The 14,348-nt window shown below is 42.3% G+C and overlaps 1 protein-coding gene across 10 annotated transcripts in view; it reads left to right on the forward strand.

The window, feature by feature from the left end:
* Positions 1 to 14,348, forward strand: part of LOC309350296 (uncharacterized protein) — a 59,827-nt gene that overhangs the window by 16,201 nt on the left and 29,278 nt on the right. For 3 of the 10 annotated variants that reach the window (XM_081877192.1, XM_081877194.1, XM_081877187.1), the window contains exon 1: positions 7,374 to 7,466. Coding sequence is in view for 5 of the 10 variants with exons in the window: in XM_081877189.1 (XP_081733315.1) it covers positions 8,138 to 8,165; positions 9,391 to 9,546; positions 12,303 to 12,422; positions 14,214 to 14,312 (403 nt within the window). In the remaining 5 variants the exon portion in view is untranslated. Of the gene's footprint in view, positions 1 to 7,313; positions 7,476 to 7,921; positions 8,001 to 8,101; positions 8,166 to 9,390; positions 9,547 to 12,302; positions 12,423 to 14,213; positions 14,313 to 14,348 lie in introns of those variants that run through there. The other 7 variants (XM_081877189.1, XM_081877190.1, XM_081877186.1 and 4 more) reach the window with 6 other exon arrangements.

Here is a 14,348-nt window from a genome sequence, read left to right on the forward strand (position 1 = left end):
TCCTGGGTTTAGCCTATGCAAACTAGCCTGGGCTGAAGTTCTGGCCAGGCTAGTTGAGTGCAAGCCATTATGAAACAGTGGCAGTCATCAAAATGTCAGAGAAACACCCTTGGGTCTGTGCACAACAGGGGTTGCCAAGAGCATGGTGAGAGCATGATGCGACATAGGGAAAACGTATCCCTTTTAAAACTGAGAGATTTGGAGAAGGGGAGGGGCCGCTTAGCAAAGGTTCTTGGGAAGGAGAAAGGAGGGGCCAGAACTTCATATGGGGACTGGAGGGCACAAGCCCTCTGTTACCTCCGAGGATGTGGACAGGCTGCTTGGACGAGTGAAACCAACCACCTGTCTCCTGGATCCTTGCCCATCCTGGCTTATAAAAGCTAGCTGGGAAGGGCTGGGCGATGGGCTTCGTGGGGTGGTGAATGCTTCCCTCCATGAGGGAGCCTTCCCAGACCCGCTGAAAGAGGCGGTTATTAAACCGCTTCTTAAAAAACCATCTTTAGATGTGGCCACGATGGCCAACTATCGCCCAGTCTCAAATCTTCCATTCTTGGGCAAGGTGATTGAGCGAGCGGTTGCCGAACAACTCCAGGCACGCCTGGAAGAAGCGGACCATTTGGATCCCTTCCAGTCGGGATTCAGGCCTCATCATGGGACTGAAACTGCCTTGGTCGCACTGGTTGATGATCTCCGGCAGGCTAGGGACAAAGGTGAGAGCTGTTTCCTAGTTCTGCTGGATCTCTCAGCGGCGTTTGATACCATCGACCATAACATCCTTCTGGACCGTCTTGAGGGGCTGGGAGCTGGGGGCACTGTCATACAGTGGTTCCGCTCCTTCCTCCTGGGCCGTGTTCAGAAAGTGGGGGGGGGATGAGTGTTCAGACCCCTGGGCTCTCACTTGTGGGGTGCCTCAGGGTTCTGTCCTCTCCCCCATGCTTTTCAACATTTACATGCAGCCGCTGGGAGAGATCATCAGGAGGTTTGGGCTGGGTGTTCATCAGTATGCGGATGATACCTAGCTCTACCTCTCTTTTAAATCAGAACCAGTGAGGGCGGTGAAGGTCCTGTGTGAGTGTCTGGAGGCGGTTGGAGGATGGATGGCGGCTAACAGATTGAGGTTGAATCCTGACAAGACAGAAGTACTGTTTTTGGGGGACAGGAGGCGGGCAGGTGTGGAGGATTCCCTGGTCCTGAATGGGGTAACTGTGCCCCTGAAGGACCAGGTGCGCAGCCTGGGAGTCATTTTGGACTCACAGCTGTCCATGGAAGCACAGGTTAAATCTGTGTCCAGGGCAGCTGTTTACCAGCTCCATCTGGTACGTAGGCTGAGACCCTATCTGCCTGCGGACTGTCTCGCCAAAGTGGTGCATGCTCTGGTTATCTCCCGCTTGGACTACTGCAATGCACTCTACGTGGGGCTACCTTTGAAGGTGACTCGGAAACTACAACTAATCCAGAATGCGGCAGCTAGACTGGTGACTGGAGGCGGCCGCCGAGACCATATAACACCGGTCTTGAAAGACCTACATTGGCTCCCAGTATGTTTCCGAGCACAATTCAAAGTGTTGGTGCTGACCTTTAAAGCCGTAAACGGCCTCGGTCCAGTATACCTGAAGGAGCATCTCCACCCTCATCATTCTGCCCGGACGCTGAGGTCCAGTGCCGAGGGCCTTCTGGTGGTTCCCTCATTGCGAGAAGCAAAGCTACAGGGAACCAGGCAGAGGGCCTTCTCGGTAGTGGCGCCCGCCCTGTGGAACGCCCTTCCAGCAGATGTCAAAGCGATAAACAACTACCTGACATTCAGAAGACATCTTAAGGCAGCCCTGTTCAGGGAAGTTTTTAACGTGTGATATCTTACTGTATTTTTGGTTTTTATGGAAGCCGCCCAGAGTGGCTGGGGAGGCCCAGCCAGATGGGCGGGGTATAAATAATAAATTATTATTATTATTATTATTATTATTATTATTATTATTATTAAGCATCTTGGCAGGCTGGCTGAAGTCGGACTGGGACAGAGGCAAGGAGCTGTCTTGCAATCTCATGCTGCACTGCTGTGGGGAACAAGCAGTAAATGATTCACAGAGATGTGAATGCTATAACCTCTGCACTCCCTCCATCTACACCCTGGTGTAAATATGTGTAAAATAAATCATATTTCTCAAATACACGACAGTCTCTGCTGAGTCTTTTTTATATCATTTTTTATTAAGTCTCCAACAATATTCCAAAGCATCGATCATCATATACAAATTTGCTTCCTGACTTCCCTCCCATCCTTTCCTGATGTTAGTTTTTTACTCCTTTTCATTAGCTGCTTTGCAACACATGTATTTTTATCCTCTAAACCCCTCTACTGTTAAATCTTTCATTAATCCACTGCTTATATTTTTAAATCCTGCCCACAACTTCATCTATTGGTGATATTTTGATTGATAGTAAACAATGTGGTGACGGAGGAATTCAATATTGAAAAAGGGACACGACAAGGGTGTCCTCTATCCCCATTATTGTTTATCTCGGTCCTGGAGGTGCTTTTGAATATGATTAGAAGGGACCGGTCAGTTCGGGGCATTGAGGTCGGAGCGAAACAATATAAACTGAAAGCATTTGCAGATGATTTGGTACTAACATTACAGGAGCCAGTTTCTAGCACAAAAAGAGTTTTGGATTTAATATCTGATTATGGTCGGGTGGCGGGATTTAAGTTGAACAAGCAAAAGACTAAGGTCTTAGCTAAGAACCTAACATCTACAGAAACAGATGAGTTTTTGAAAGAGACAGGATTAAATGTGGTTAAAAAGGTAAAATATCTAGGGGTGTTCTTGACTTCTAAAAACTTGAATTTGTTTAAGGACAACTATGAGAAATGTTGGTCAGAAATCAAAAGGGATTTGGAAACTTGGACAAGACTAAAACTTTCCTTGTTAGGCCGAATAGCAGCTATAAAGATGAACGTTTTGCCGAAAATGTTATTTTTGTTTCAGACCCTGCAGATTGTGGACAAAGTGGTATGCTTCGGAAAGTGGCAGAAGGATATCTCTAAGTTCGTTTGGCAGGGCAAAAAGCCCCGAATTAAGTTTAAAATACTAACAGATGCGAAAGAAAGGGGGGGATTTGCCCTGCCAGACTTGAGGCTATATTATGAATCTGCAGCCTTCTGCTGGTTGAAAGACTGGTTTTTGTTAGAGAACACCGATGTCCTAGATCTGGAAGGGTTCGATAACGCTTTTGGGTGGCATGCGTATTTGTGGTATGACAAGGTTAAAGTTCATAAAATGTTCAAAAACCATATTGTTAGAAGAGCAATCTTTATGGTCTGGACAAAATATAAAGACTTATTGGAGAGCAAAACACCAAGGTGGCTTTCACCGGTAGAGGCCAAGGCACGTAAGAGACTTAACATGGAGGCCTATTGGCCAAAATATTGGGAATTAATAGAAAAAGATGGTGACAATTGGAAGCTGCAGAGTTTTGAAAATGTAAAAAGCAAGGTGCGAGACTGGTTGCATTATGCCCAAATTTGGGAAATTTTTAAAACAGACAAAAAGGTTGGGTTCCAGGTGGAAAAATCGAAATTAGAGACAGAATTGTTAGAACCTAAAGACAAATTACTTTCAAGAATGTATAACTTGCTGCTTAAATGGAATACACAGGATGAGACAGTCAAATCCGCCATGATAAAGTGGGCACAGGATATTGGACATAATATAATGTTTGAGGACTGGGAAAAGTTATGGACCACCGGATTGAAATTCACGGCATGTAGTGCCCTGAAAGAAAATATTATGAAAATGATATACCGGTGGTACATGACCCCAGTCAAGCTTGCTAAGATATATCACCTGTCTGATAATAAATGCTGGAAGTGTAAAGAGGCGGAAGGGACGTTCTTTCATCTCTGGTGGACATGTCCGAAAGTGAAGGCCTTTTGGGAAATGATCTATAATGAGTTAAAAAAGGTATTTAGATATACCTTGCCTAAGAAACCGGAGGCCTTCCTTCTGGGCATTGTAGACCAGAATGTGGTAAAGAAGGACAGAATTTTTTTTATGTATGCTACAACAGCAGCAAGAATTCTCATCGCAAAGTGTTGGAAGACACAAGATTTACCCACACTGGAGGAATGGCAGACGCAGTTGATGGAATATATGGAACTGGCGGAAATGACTGGCAGAATCCGAGACTTGGGAGAAGAAAAAATGGAAGAGGACTGGAAAAAATTTAAGGATTACTTGCAAAAATACTATAAGCTCTATGAATGTTAAGAAAATGCACTTTTTAGGAAATACTAGCCCCAGCAACGGTAATTAGGTGAAATGAAAACTAAGGTACAAGAAAAGAGAGGTGAAATTAAGGAAAATTTTTATTGCATTATGTTTTAACTATAACATATAAGACTATGGTTACAATAACTTTGATTTTGGTAACATGAAATTGAAAGGTACAATAAGTAATGAATTGAAAGATATAATAATGAATTGAAAGATACAATAAGTAATGAAATAAGATAATAATATAGTTGAAGACTTCATATTATGAATATTGGGTTACAAATATATTGAAATGGGTAATATGACAAAATGAAAGATACAATAAGTGATGAAATAAGATAACAAAATGCTGAAGTTGGTTTTATAAATAATGCAGATTCGGGAAGATGTGGGGAAGTCCAAAAGACTCTGTAAAAGAAATATGATTTATGAAACTTTTGTATTTTATTTTTTGTTCTTTTTTATTCTGTGAAATTAATAAAAATATTTAAAAAAAATAAAAATATTGGTGATATTTTGAAAGGTAACCCATCCGGGGTCTCCATTCTTCCTTAAACACTTTGTCATTATGTCCTCTTAATTTGGCAGTTAATTTCACAATTTCAGCATATTCCATCCATTTCCTAAGCCATTCCTCCTTAGCTGGTGATCTTTTCTCTTTCCACTTCTGTGTATATAAACTTCTAGCTGCTGTTGCCATATACATAAATAAACAAGTCAGCTTTCTTGTGACCTGTGTCCCCATTATTCCTAGTAAAAACGCTTTGGGTTGTTTTTTTAAGAGATTATTAATTTAAACATCCTTTTCATAATTTCCCAAAAGCCCTTCAACTTTTTACAGTAGCACCACATGTGATAAAATCACCCTTCCTCCTCTTGGCCTTTCCAGCAAATACCTGGTATATATTTTTTCATTTTTGCTCATTTTTGTATAAATCATTTTTATAGTTTTCTTTCTTTTTTTAAAAAAAATAATATTTATTCCAATTTTGAAGATTACAAAAATTACACACAATCCAAGAAAAAAAGAAGAAGAAGAAAGAAAGAAAAAGAAAAAACACAGAAATCCAACCTTTACATAACTTTCTTTCCTTTGCTTCTTTCCTTGACCTCCTCACACCTCCCTTTTTTGTATACTAGTTCAATTAGATATTTCAGCAAATCCTTCCCATCCTTGTTATTATCCTGAAAAAAATTATCTTAATGTACTATATTTTTACATTCTCCTCTTTCACTAATTGCCGATCTATTTTAACTTAATCCTTTATATCATTTCTGCTAAGACCACAAAGCTTCATTCCAACATCCCTCTAACATTCCTTAATTTTACAATATTTCTGTAAATAAACTTTAAATTTCTTCCAATCTTCTTCCACCAACTCTTCTCCTTGGTCTCGGATTCTGCCAGTCATTTCCGCCAGTTCCATATAGTCCATCACCTTCATCTGCCACATTTTTATAGTTTTCTTTCAACACCCTGGTGTAAATATGTGTAAAATGAACCATATTTCTTAAAGACATGACAGTCTCCGCTGAGTCTTGTCTCCCAATGGAAACACATCCCTGAGTAACTGCCTAAAACCCTCTGGAATCTTGCTACCACCTGGTAGCAATTCAGGGTTGCATACAACCTCTCAGTGGCCCAGATGCTGAAGACATGATGCGTGCACAGCAAAGGAGGACCCTGATGCAGCAATTCCTGGTGGGCGCTCCGATGGAGCGGGAGATGGTGGGTGTACTAGGGAACTTGCCGGAAACAGGGACTGGCAACCGTTATATTTGGGTTGCCATGGATTATTTCACACAATGGCTGGAGCCTTGTGTGACTCAAAAAACAAAAACAAAAAACCAGTGTGGTAAGAATTCACCTCTACATCACCGTGTTTGTCCTCAGAGGAGAGGACAATGCTCGCACCATTACCAGGAAGAGTCACCATTGTTTGGTCAGAACCCACTTGACCCTCCTCCTGGTCTAGGTCTGTGGTTTTGGATAATACCAAACCAGCAACTCTCTCCACATCCTATTCCCTAAGGAAAGATCATGGCAGGTAATGGGAAGCTTTAAGGTGGGGCAAAACCCGGGGGTGGAGCAATTTACAAAAATGTATCAAAAAATGTCATAAGCCCTCCCAAGGCTCTGAGGTGGTTTCAAAGTATCAGAGCCAGCCCACGTCACCACCACACGTCCATATTGATCCAAATAAGTCCAGAATGGGGGAATCTCCACTTGGAGTGGTGCCTCGGAAGGTTGTGGACTCACCTTCATTGGAGGTTTTTAAGCAGAGGTTGGATGGCCATCTGTCATGGATGCTTTAGTTGAGATTCCTTCATTGCACAGGGTTGAACTAGGTGGACTTTGGTTTCCCTTCCAACTCTACAATTCTATGAACACCCATCAAACAAAATTAGCATGGAAAATGGAAATGGATGATCATAGAATCATAGAATCATAGAGTTGGAAGAGACCACAAGGGCCATCGAGTCCAACCCCCTGCCAAGCAGGAAACACCATCAGAGCACTCCTGACATATGGTTGTCAAGCCTCTGCTTAAAGACCTCCAAAGAAGGAGACTCCACCACACTCCTTGGAAGCAAATTCCACTGTCGAACAGCTCTTACTGTCAGGAAGTTCTTCCTAATGTTTAGGTGGAATCTTCTTTCTTGTAGTTTGGATCCATTGCTCCGTGTCCGCTTCTCTGGAGCAGCAGAAAACAACCTTTCTCCCTCCTCTATGTGACATCCTTTTATATATTTGAACATGGCTATCATATCACGCCTTAACCTCCTCTTCTCCAGGCTAAACATGCCCAGCTCCCTTAGCCGTTCCTCATAAGGCATTGTAGTCCGGTAGCATTCAAAAGACTGCAGATTCCCAACAGCAGCATGATGGAACACAATGAAGAGGTTCCCCAGCAGGTTGCGGCAAATGAACATTTTGCATTTCATAGTCTTCCAAAGATCTTCATGAGCAGCCCTTTCATGTGTGAGAATGCCTTGAAAGTAGAGTAAGTGACTTCTGCTATTTGTGGAATGCTGATTGGCTGCCTGCCAGTCCCAATCAGGAAGGAGCAGAATGAGAAGAGTTCTGGAATGTTCTGCATCAAAGTGGAAGGTGGTTGAAGCCGTTGAAGGAAGGAACATCTGCAGGAAGAAGCTGAGGCAGAAAGAAGATAAAGGATTCAGTGAGGCACCACGGTATCCAAAGTGGGGGGAACAAATCGTTCATAATCAGCTGCCTTTTTCTAAGTCCAGCCATTGGTTGTCTTGCCCCATGTGCTATCTAGCCAACTGGCAACAGCTGCCCAGGATCTCTGGCAATTATAGGTCTTTCCCAGACCTACTGCTGGAGTTCCTTATGATGGGAGATGCTGCAGATTGTATCCGGGCCTTCTGAATGAAGTATGTGCTCTGTCACTGAACTAGAACTCAGAAGGCCCCAGTTGCCCTATTATAGTGGGAGATGAGAAGATTCCTGTAGTTCTCCAGGGAATAGACAACTCCATGTTTGAAAACAAAGTAAGGGTTGGATGCACGCAAGTTTTTCATGCCAACTCCCTTGTATATGAATAGCATGGTGTGACTGCTCTGTAAATGGTAGCTTTGTCTCAATACATTATTTTAATAGTTTACTCCATTAAATGATCACACAGAAGAACTCCAGGATGAGACAACACTCAACATGAGGAGATAAGATGGAAGCCAAGAAAAAGATCGTGTCAACAGAAAGAGGCAAGTTTTTGTAGGTTGTTATTCTGATTCGTCTTTGCCTGCTAAATTCTTTGATAGAAGTTGTGCTAACTGTCTACTCTGTCATATGGTTCCGAACACAGGATGACATAAGGTGCCAATCCGAATGAGCAGTTAAAATGGTGGGAGGCCTAACATTCACAGAAGGTAGGTTTCCCCCGTTGTTATTTCCTCTTCAGAGCAATACAGGAAGGCAGAGTTACTCTACTCACCTCTGAGCCTTCCTTCTGTCCTTCTGATTCCTGCTTCCTTTCCTTCCTTCTGCCATGAGAGTGTGACAGGGCAGAGATTTATCTCTGGGCAACACTACTCTCAGGTTGAGCGCCTGCCTCTTTTCTACCTCCCGACATTTTATTAAAATTTATTAAAATTTAATTAAATTTTCTTAAAATGTTATTAAATTTTATTAAATTTAATAAAAGAAATGAACCATACTGTTCATTAATTGAAACAATCATTTGATTATTTATCTTTTACTTTGTTACTCCATCGTCAGCACATATGAACTCACATTTAGTCCTAGATTCATATAGTCGTATCTTTATTCAACTTGATTAATGATGCATTTAAATAGCATTGCTATATATTTCACCCAATCAATCCCCCGGATTAACTGCCTTTTATACCTTCCTAGCAGGTAGTGCTTGATGCTGCCTGGGATCTCAGAATGTTGTTATTTTTTAAATGGACACTGTAATATATGAGTTTGGACCCATTGTGCCATCAATTGGGTGAAATCATGCCAAAGCCATATTTGATTCAAAATGGCACTTATGGTGAGACCCTGTCAGGCTGCCAGAAAAGCCCTTCCGTCTAGGGTCCAACGCTGTAAGCAGAAACCGGAAGGGCTTGGCCGTTATTAACTTTATTGCTCAGTAACCCAGGAGACAGTGCACTGCACATATATCAGCTAAGCAAGTCAGTTGCAGAAGCTACAGTTCCATCCTCTCTCTCCCTTATTTATACCTCCCTCCATGCGTTTTTTCGCTGTGACTCAGCTTCTCTTAATTGTTTTAGCCTTTTCTCAACCCTTCTTTCTGTGGCTACCTCAAGCATCTCCCCTTCACCCTCACTTTCTGTTGCTGATTCCTCCCTGTGCCACCAGTCTGAACCTGGCTCAAAGTCCCCTCCCCGCTCAGGTGCCTCCTGGACTACTGGCTGCCCCCACTCTTCCTCAACCAGCCAATCCCTGACAGACGCCCAACCTCACCCCAGGAAACCTCATGCAGAGTTTGGTGAAGACATCTCAAGTTTTGGAGGGGCTTACCCTACTGGGGTTTAGCTCCTAGCACCCAGCGCCTTTTCTATTCCCTTTTTTACGAGCTGATGTTCTAATAAATTACGTATTATGTGATCCAACACCACAATGCAGCTTCAAAAACCAGTGTGGCTTCTAGATCGAATGTGGCTTCCAGATCGAATGTGGCTTCCAGATCCAATGTGGCTTCTAGATCAAATGTCTCTTCTAGATCCAGTGTGGCATCCCGAACAAGACTAAAACGCAGACGAAAACCACCACCTAGAAAGGGTATGTATGCAGCACGCAGAGAAGTGGTTCATAGCATAGATGAGGAACACACTGGAAAGGAAAGGTGGGAGAGCAACAGGAGGCATGTGTGACCAGTCGTGGTGGGAAGGGCTGGAGAAAAGCTAGCAGTGCTCTGTCACTCCAACAGGCTCACTTAGTCAAACCAACCAACCAAGGTTTGAGTCCAACGTCCTCTGCTGGCTATGGCAGCGGTGGTGTGAAGCACCAAGCTTCAGCCTATGTTCTCTCCTCTCTACTTATTTAAACAGGAAACCTCAGACTGAAAGAAATGGCAGGCAAGAAAGACTTCTCCATTCACTTAGCCTGACAATTGACATGGGAGACAGGCTAAGAAAATCAGCTTTGGCTTGCTTATCCTGAGATCCCTATGGCAGAAAACTTGGCAGGTGTGGTCATTTAAGTGTGGCCTTAATGCTCCATCACAGAGTGGGGCGGGAGAAGCAGGGGCAACCCATCCATGAGGCAGACTGAGGAAACTGCTTCAGGCTGTAGAATCTAATGGGCACATGCTCCTCCATCACGGGAGAAGTGGTTGAGGTGGTTTCTGGGTGAGAGCTCCATGAAATTGCCTGAAGACCTCATGTCTTGTGTGGCCTCACCAGGATCTTGGGAAAATCACGCAAGGCCTCTGTCCGATCTCATGGGGCTCTTGTGAGATCTTGCCAGAACCTGGAAACTGCAGCTGCATGACCCTTGTAAGCCAGACTTCAGCAGGGGCAGGAAGGTGGGGTCAATGGCATGCAAACATGGTGCCACCTTCCCATTTTGCCTCAGGTGGCAAAGCAGAATGGACCACTCCTGGGGAGAAGCTAAAGCTATGTATGAAGAGGGACTTCTTGGACCTCTTTATGGTGAGGCCAGCTGGTGCCAAGGCCATGCTCTGGTGGCTTCCACTCGGGATTGCTCATTGAGGTGCTGTTCATATAATCTTTTGTTCCCAAGTCTGCATCCTTGTTTCAGATTGTTATAAGAAAGGATAGTGTGTGTGTTTTGATGTTTGGAATGTCTTAGTTGTTTGTTTAGTGCAGACTCCTTAAGAGACAACTTACATATCTAGAAAACACCCCTAACAATTTATAGATTTGTTTGATATAGATTGTGTTTTAAAGCTCCACTGGGTCAGGGAGATGATATATAATGACCTGGAAAAGGTATTTAAATATACCTTCCCTAAGAAACCAGAGGCCTTTCTCTTGGGCATAGTCGGCCAACTGGTGTTAAAGAAAGATAGAACGTTTTTTATGTATGCGACAACAGCAGCAAGAATACTCATCGCAAAGTACTGGAAGACACAAGATTTGCCCACCTTGGAAGAATGGCAGATGCAAGTAATAGACTACATGGAATCGGCAGAAATGACTGGCAGAATCCGTGACCTGGGAGAAGAAGCGGTGGAAGAGGACTGGAAGAAGTTTAAGAACTATCTGCAGAAACACTGTAAAGTGTACAAATGCTAAAATGATGTTGGATATGAATTAATATGGCATCAGTGGTACAGTGTTAAAAAATATGTAAAAATTGTAATAGAAAAAGGGTGGAAAAATAAGGTTCTATTATGTCAAAGTAAAAAATATGTTAAAAGTGTTTAATTATAAGGAGGAAAGATTGGAGACATAATAGAAGTGATTACAATAACCAGAAATGAGTTTTGAAGAAGGGTAAGGATTTGCTGTATTTGATTGGACAAAGAGGAATACAAAAAAGGGAGGCGTGAGGAGGTCAAGAAAGAAAGTTTTGTAAACATGAGTCTGAAAACTGGAGTTTTTGTTTTTAACTCTTTCTTTTCTTTTTACTTTTTTATGTGGTGTACTGTTTTTGTTGTTTTGTGTTGTTTTGATGTTTCCTTTGTTTTTGGAAAAATAAATAAATATATTTTTTAAAAAAACAATTTATAGATTTGTTTGATATAGATTGTGTTTTAAAGCTCCACTGGGTTCAGGCAAAAGGCTCATGTAGTCCAAAACCCTGTTCTCACAGTGGCCAAACGGATGCCTACAGGAAGCCTGCAAGTTGGACCTGAATGCAACAGCATAGTCCTTATTTGCAATACCCAGCAATGGCTTTTGAGAGGCATACTGCCTCTAACAGCGAATGCAGAACATAGCTGCTGTAGCTGGTAGCCATTGGTCAACCTCACCTCCATGAGTCTGTCTAACCTTCTTTAAAAGCCACCTGGGTTGATGGGCATCACTACTCCTTGTAGGAGTGAATTCCATAGTTCAACTATGTGCTCCGTCTCGCCTTATTTTCTTGTATATATGTTAATAGCTTTATGCGTCAGCAAGAATTCCAAAAACACAGCAAAATGAACCCTACCTTAATGGGATAATGGCGGGATGTTCCTTTTTTTTTATAATATGTATTAAAGTTTTAAAGGTTACAAAAAGAAAAAGAAAACACACCAAGTTAAACACAAACTTGTAAAAAACAGAAAAATAGAAACAATTAAAAAAAAACACACAACGAACCTTCCCATAACTTATCTTTCATTTGCTTGTTTCCTTGACCTCCTCGCACCTCCCTTTTTTGTATTCTAGTTCGGTTAGCTATTTCAGCAAATCCTTTCCATCCTTCCCAATTTTTATCCTATAATTTATCTTAATATAATGTAACTTTACCTTTCCTCCTTTCATCCATTAACAGTCTATTTTTACTTATTCCTTTATAATATTTCAATGGCGGGATGTTCATACGTGATTGTTAAAGCATAATTTTCTTTCTTCTTGCACTTCAAGGAAAATACGCTGCACTTTTGCAGTACATAACAGAGTGCTCTGTACCTTCCCTTGCTGCAACTACTGCGGTGGTGCTGTGCCTGGTCCTGTTTTGTGCTGCAGTTGGAGTAATTAATCTGTGTAAGTTCAACTGGGGGGGGGGGAGTGCTATAGAGTTATCCTGGTTGGCTTTGCATCATTTTGAAGAACACTTTCAAAAGTGGGGGCATCATCCAGCCTCAGCTAATCCCTTTTACCTCCCAGTGTGTGAGGTAAGGAAGTGGTTGAATCTCACCCATTGAAACAAATGCTTCTGTTTCTTGTCCCTGAATACTCCAGAGACCTCATAGGCTGACTTTGTTTGTTTGTTTGTTTGTTTGTTTATATCCCACCTTTTCCTCAGACTGGGACTCAACACAGCTTACAGTAGCCACTGGGACCATTTAACACGGGTCCTAAAGGATCTTCACTGGCTCCCAGTACATTTCCGAGCACAATTCAAAGTGTTGGTACTGATCTTTAAAACCCTAAACGACCTTGGCTCAGTATGCCTGAAGGAGCATCTTCACTCCCATCGTTCAGTCCAGACACTGAGGTCCAGCTCCAAGGGCCTTCTGGCAGTTCCCACCCTGTGAGAAGTGAGGTTACAGGGAACCAGGCAGAGGGCCTTCTCAGTAGTGGCGCCTGCCCTGTGGAACGCCCTCCCACCAGATGTCAAGGAAATAAACAACTACCTGACTTTTAGAAGACATCTGAAGGCAGCCCTGTATCAGGGAGTTTTTAATGTTTGATGTTTTATTGTGTTTTGTATGTGCTGGAAGCTGCCCAGAGTTGCTGGGGAAACCCAGACAGATGGGTGGTGGGGTATAAATAATAAAATTATTATTATTATTATTATTATTATTATTATTATTATTATTATTATAGATAAAACAGAGAAAGCTAAAAACATAGATACGATCATCACAAAACAGCAATTAAACACTAATGGAATTAAAATAATATATATAAAGAACTATTAAAAATAACAGTTACAGATAGGTAGCCGTGTTGGTCTGCCATAGTCAAAACAAAACAAATTCCTTCCAGTAGCACCTTAAAGACCAACTAAGTCAGTTCTTGGTATGAGCTTTCGTGTGCATGCACACTTCTTCTGAAGAAGTGTGCATGCACACGAAAGCTCATACCAAGAACTGACTTAGTTGGTCTTTAAGGTGCTACTGGAAGGAATTTGTTTTGTATTAAAAATAACAACTACAGGAAAAACATCACAGCACCAGTCCTTTCATTCAAAATAGTCAGTTCCTAAAAGTCTGTTGAGATAAGAAAGTCTTCACCTGCCATTGGAAAGACAACATTTTGGAGCATCCTGCAGAGATCTCTCTCCCAGCATGCAATTCTCTGCTCCTATTTCTTCTAATCTTTGTCTGCTGAATGAGAGATTCCTTCTCTTAAAGCGACTCTCCTAAGTTGTACAGGGGATCTCTGTTGAACACATTTGCTGGCTGTGCCTCCTCCTAGGAATAAATGTCTGCAGTCTGTCCGCCTTGTTCCTTCCTGCTCATGTGGTGGCAGAAAGCCTTTTCCACTTGAAAGATAAAATGGGAGGAAGGTGTTGCATCCCTAGACAGTTATGATGTCCTCACCCAATGTGCCCATGATCTTTGCATGACTATATCCCAAGGAAGACATCAAATCACAATGGATTCAGCAGGGCTGGGAGGACCAGTTCACAAGGTATATACAAGACTGCAGATCGCCTGCTAGAAACTATGACTGTCATACAAAAAGCAGGTTTCACAGCGAAGGCACAGGGAGTCTTGTTTCAAAAATCATTCTAAGCAATTAATATTTTGGGGGGGGGGTGTAGCACACTCATGCCCAGACTAGTGTGTTGGAAGACCATTTCTTTTTCTCTTTAATCCCTTCTAGATATCTACGAGCAGAACAAAATGCATTTGGAAAAGAGAGCAATGAAAACTATCCGAGACTTTATGATAAAAAGGGAACCATCCCTTCAAAACAAGAATGGTAAGCGACAAGTTTCCATCAGTATATTCATGAACC

The sequence above is a fragment of the Podarcis erhardii genome (genome assembly GCF_964252035.2).
Source record: "Podarcis erhardii genome assembly, chromosome: 9".
NCBI classification, from domain to species: domain Eukaryota; kingdom Metazoa; phylum Chordata; class Lepidosauria; order Squamata; family Lacertidae; genus Podarcis; species Podarcis erhardii.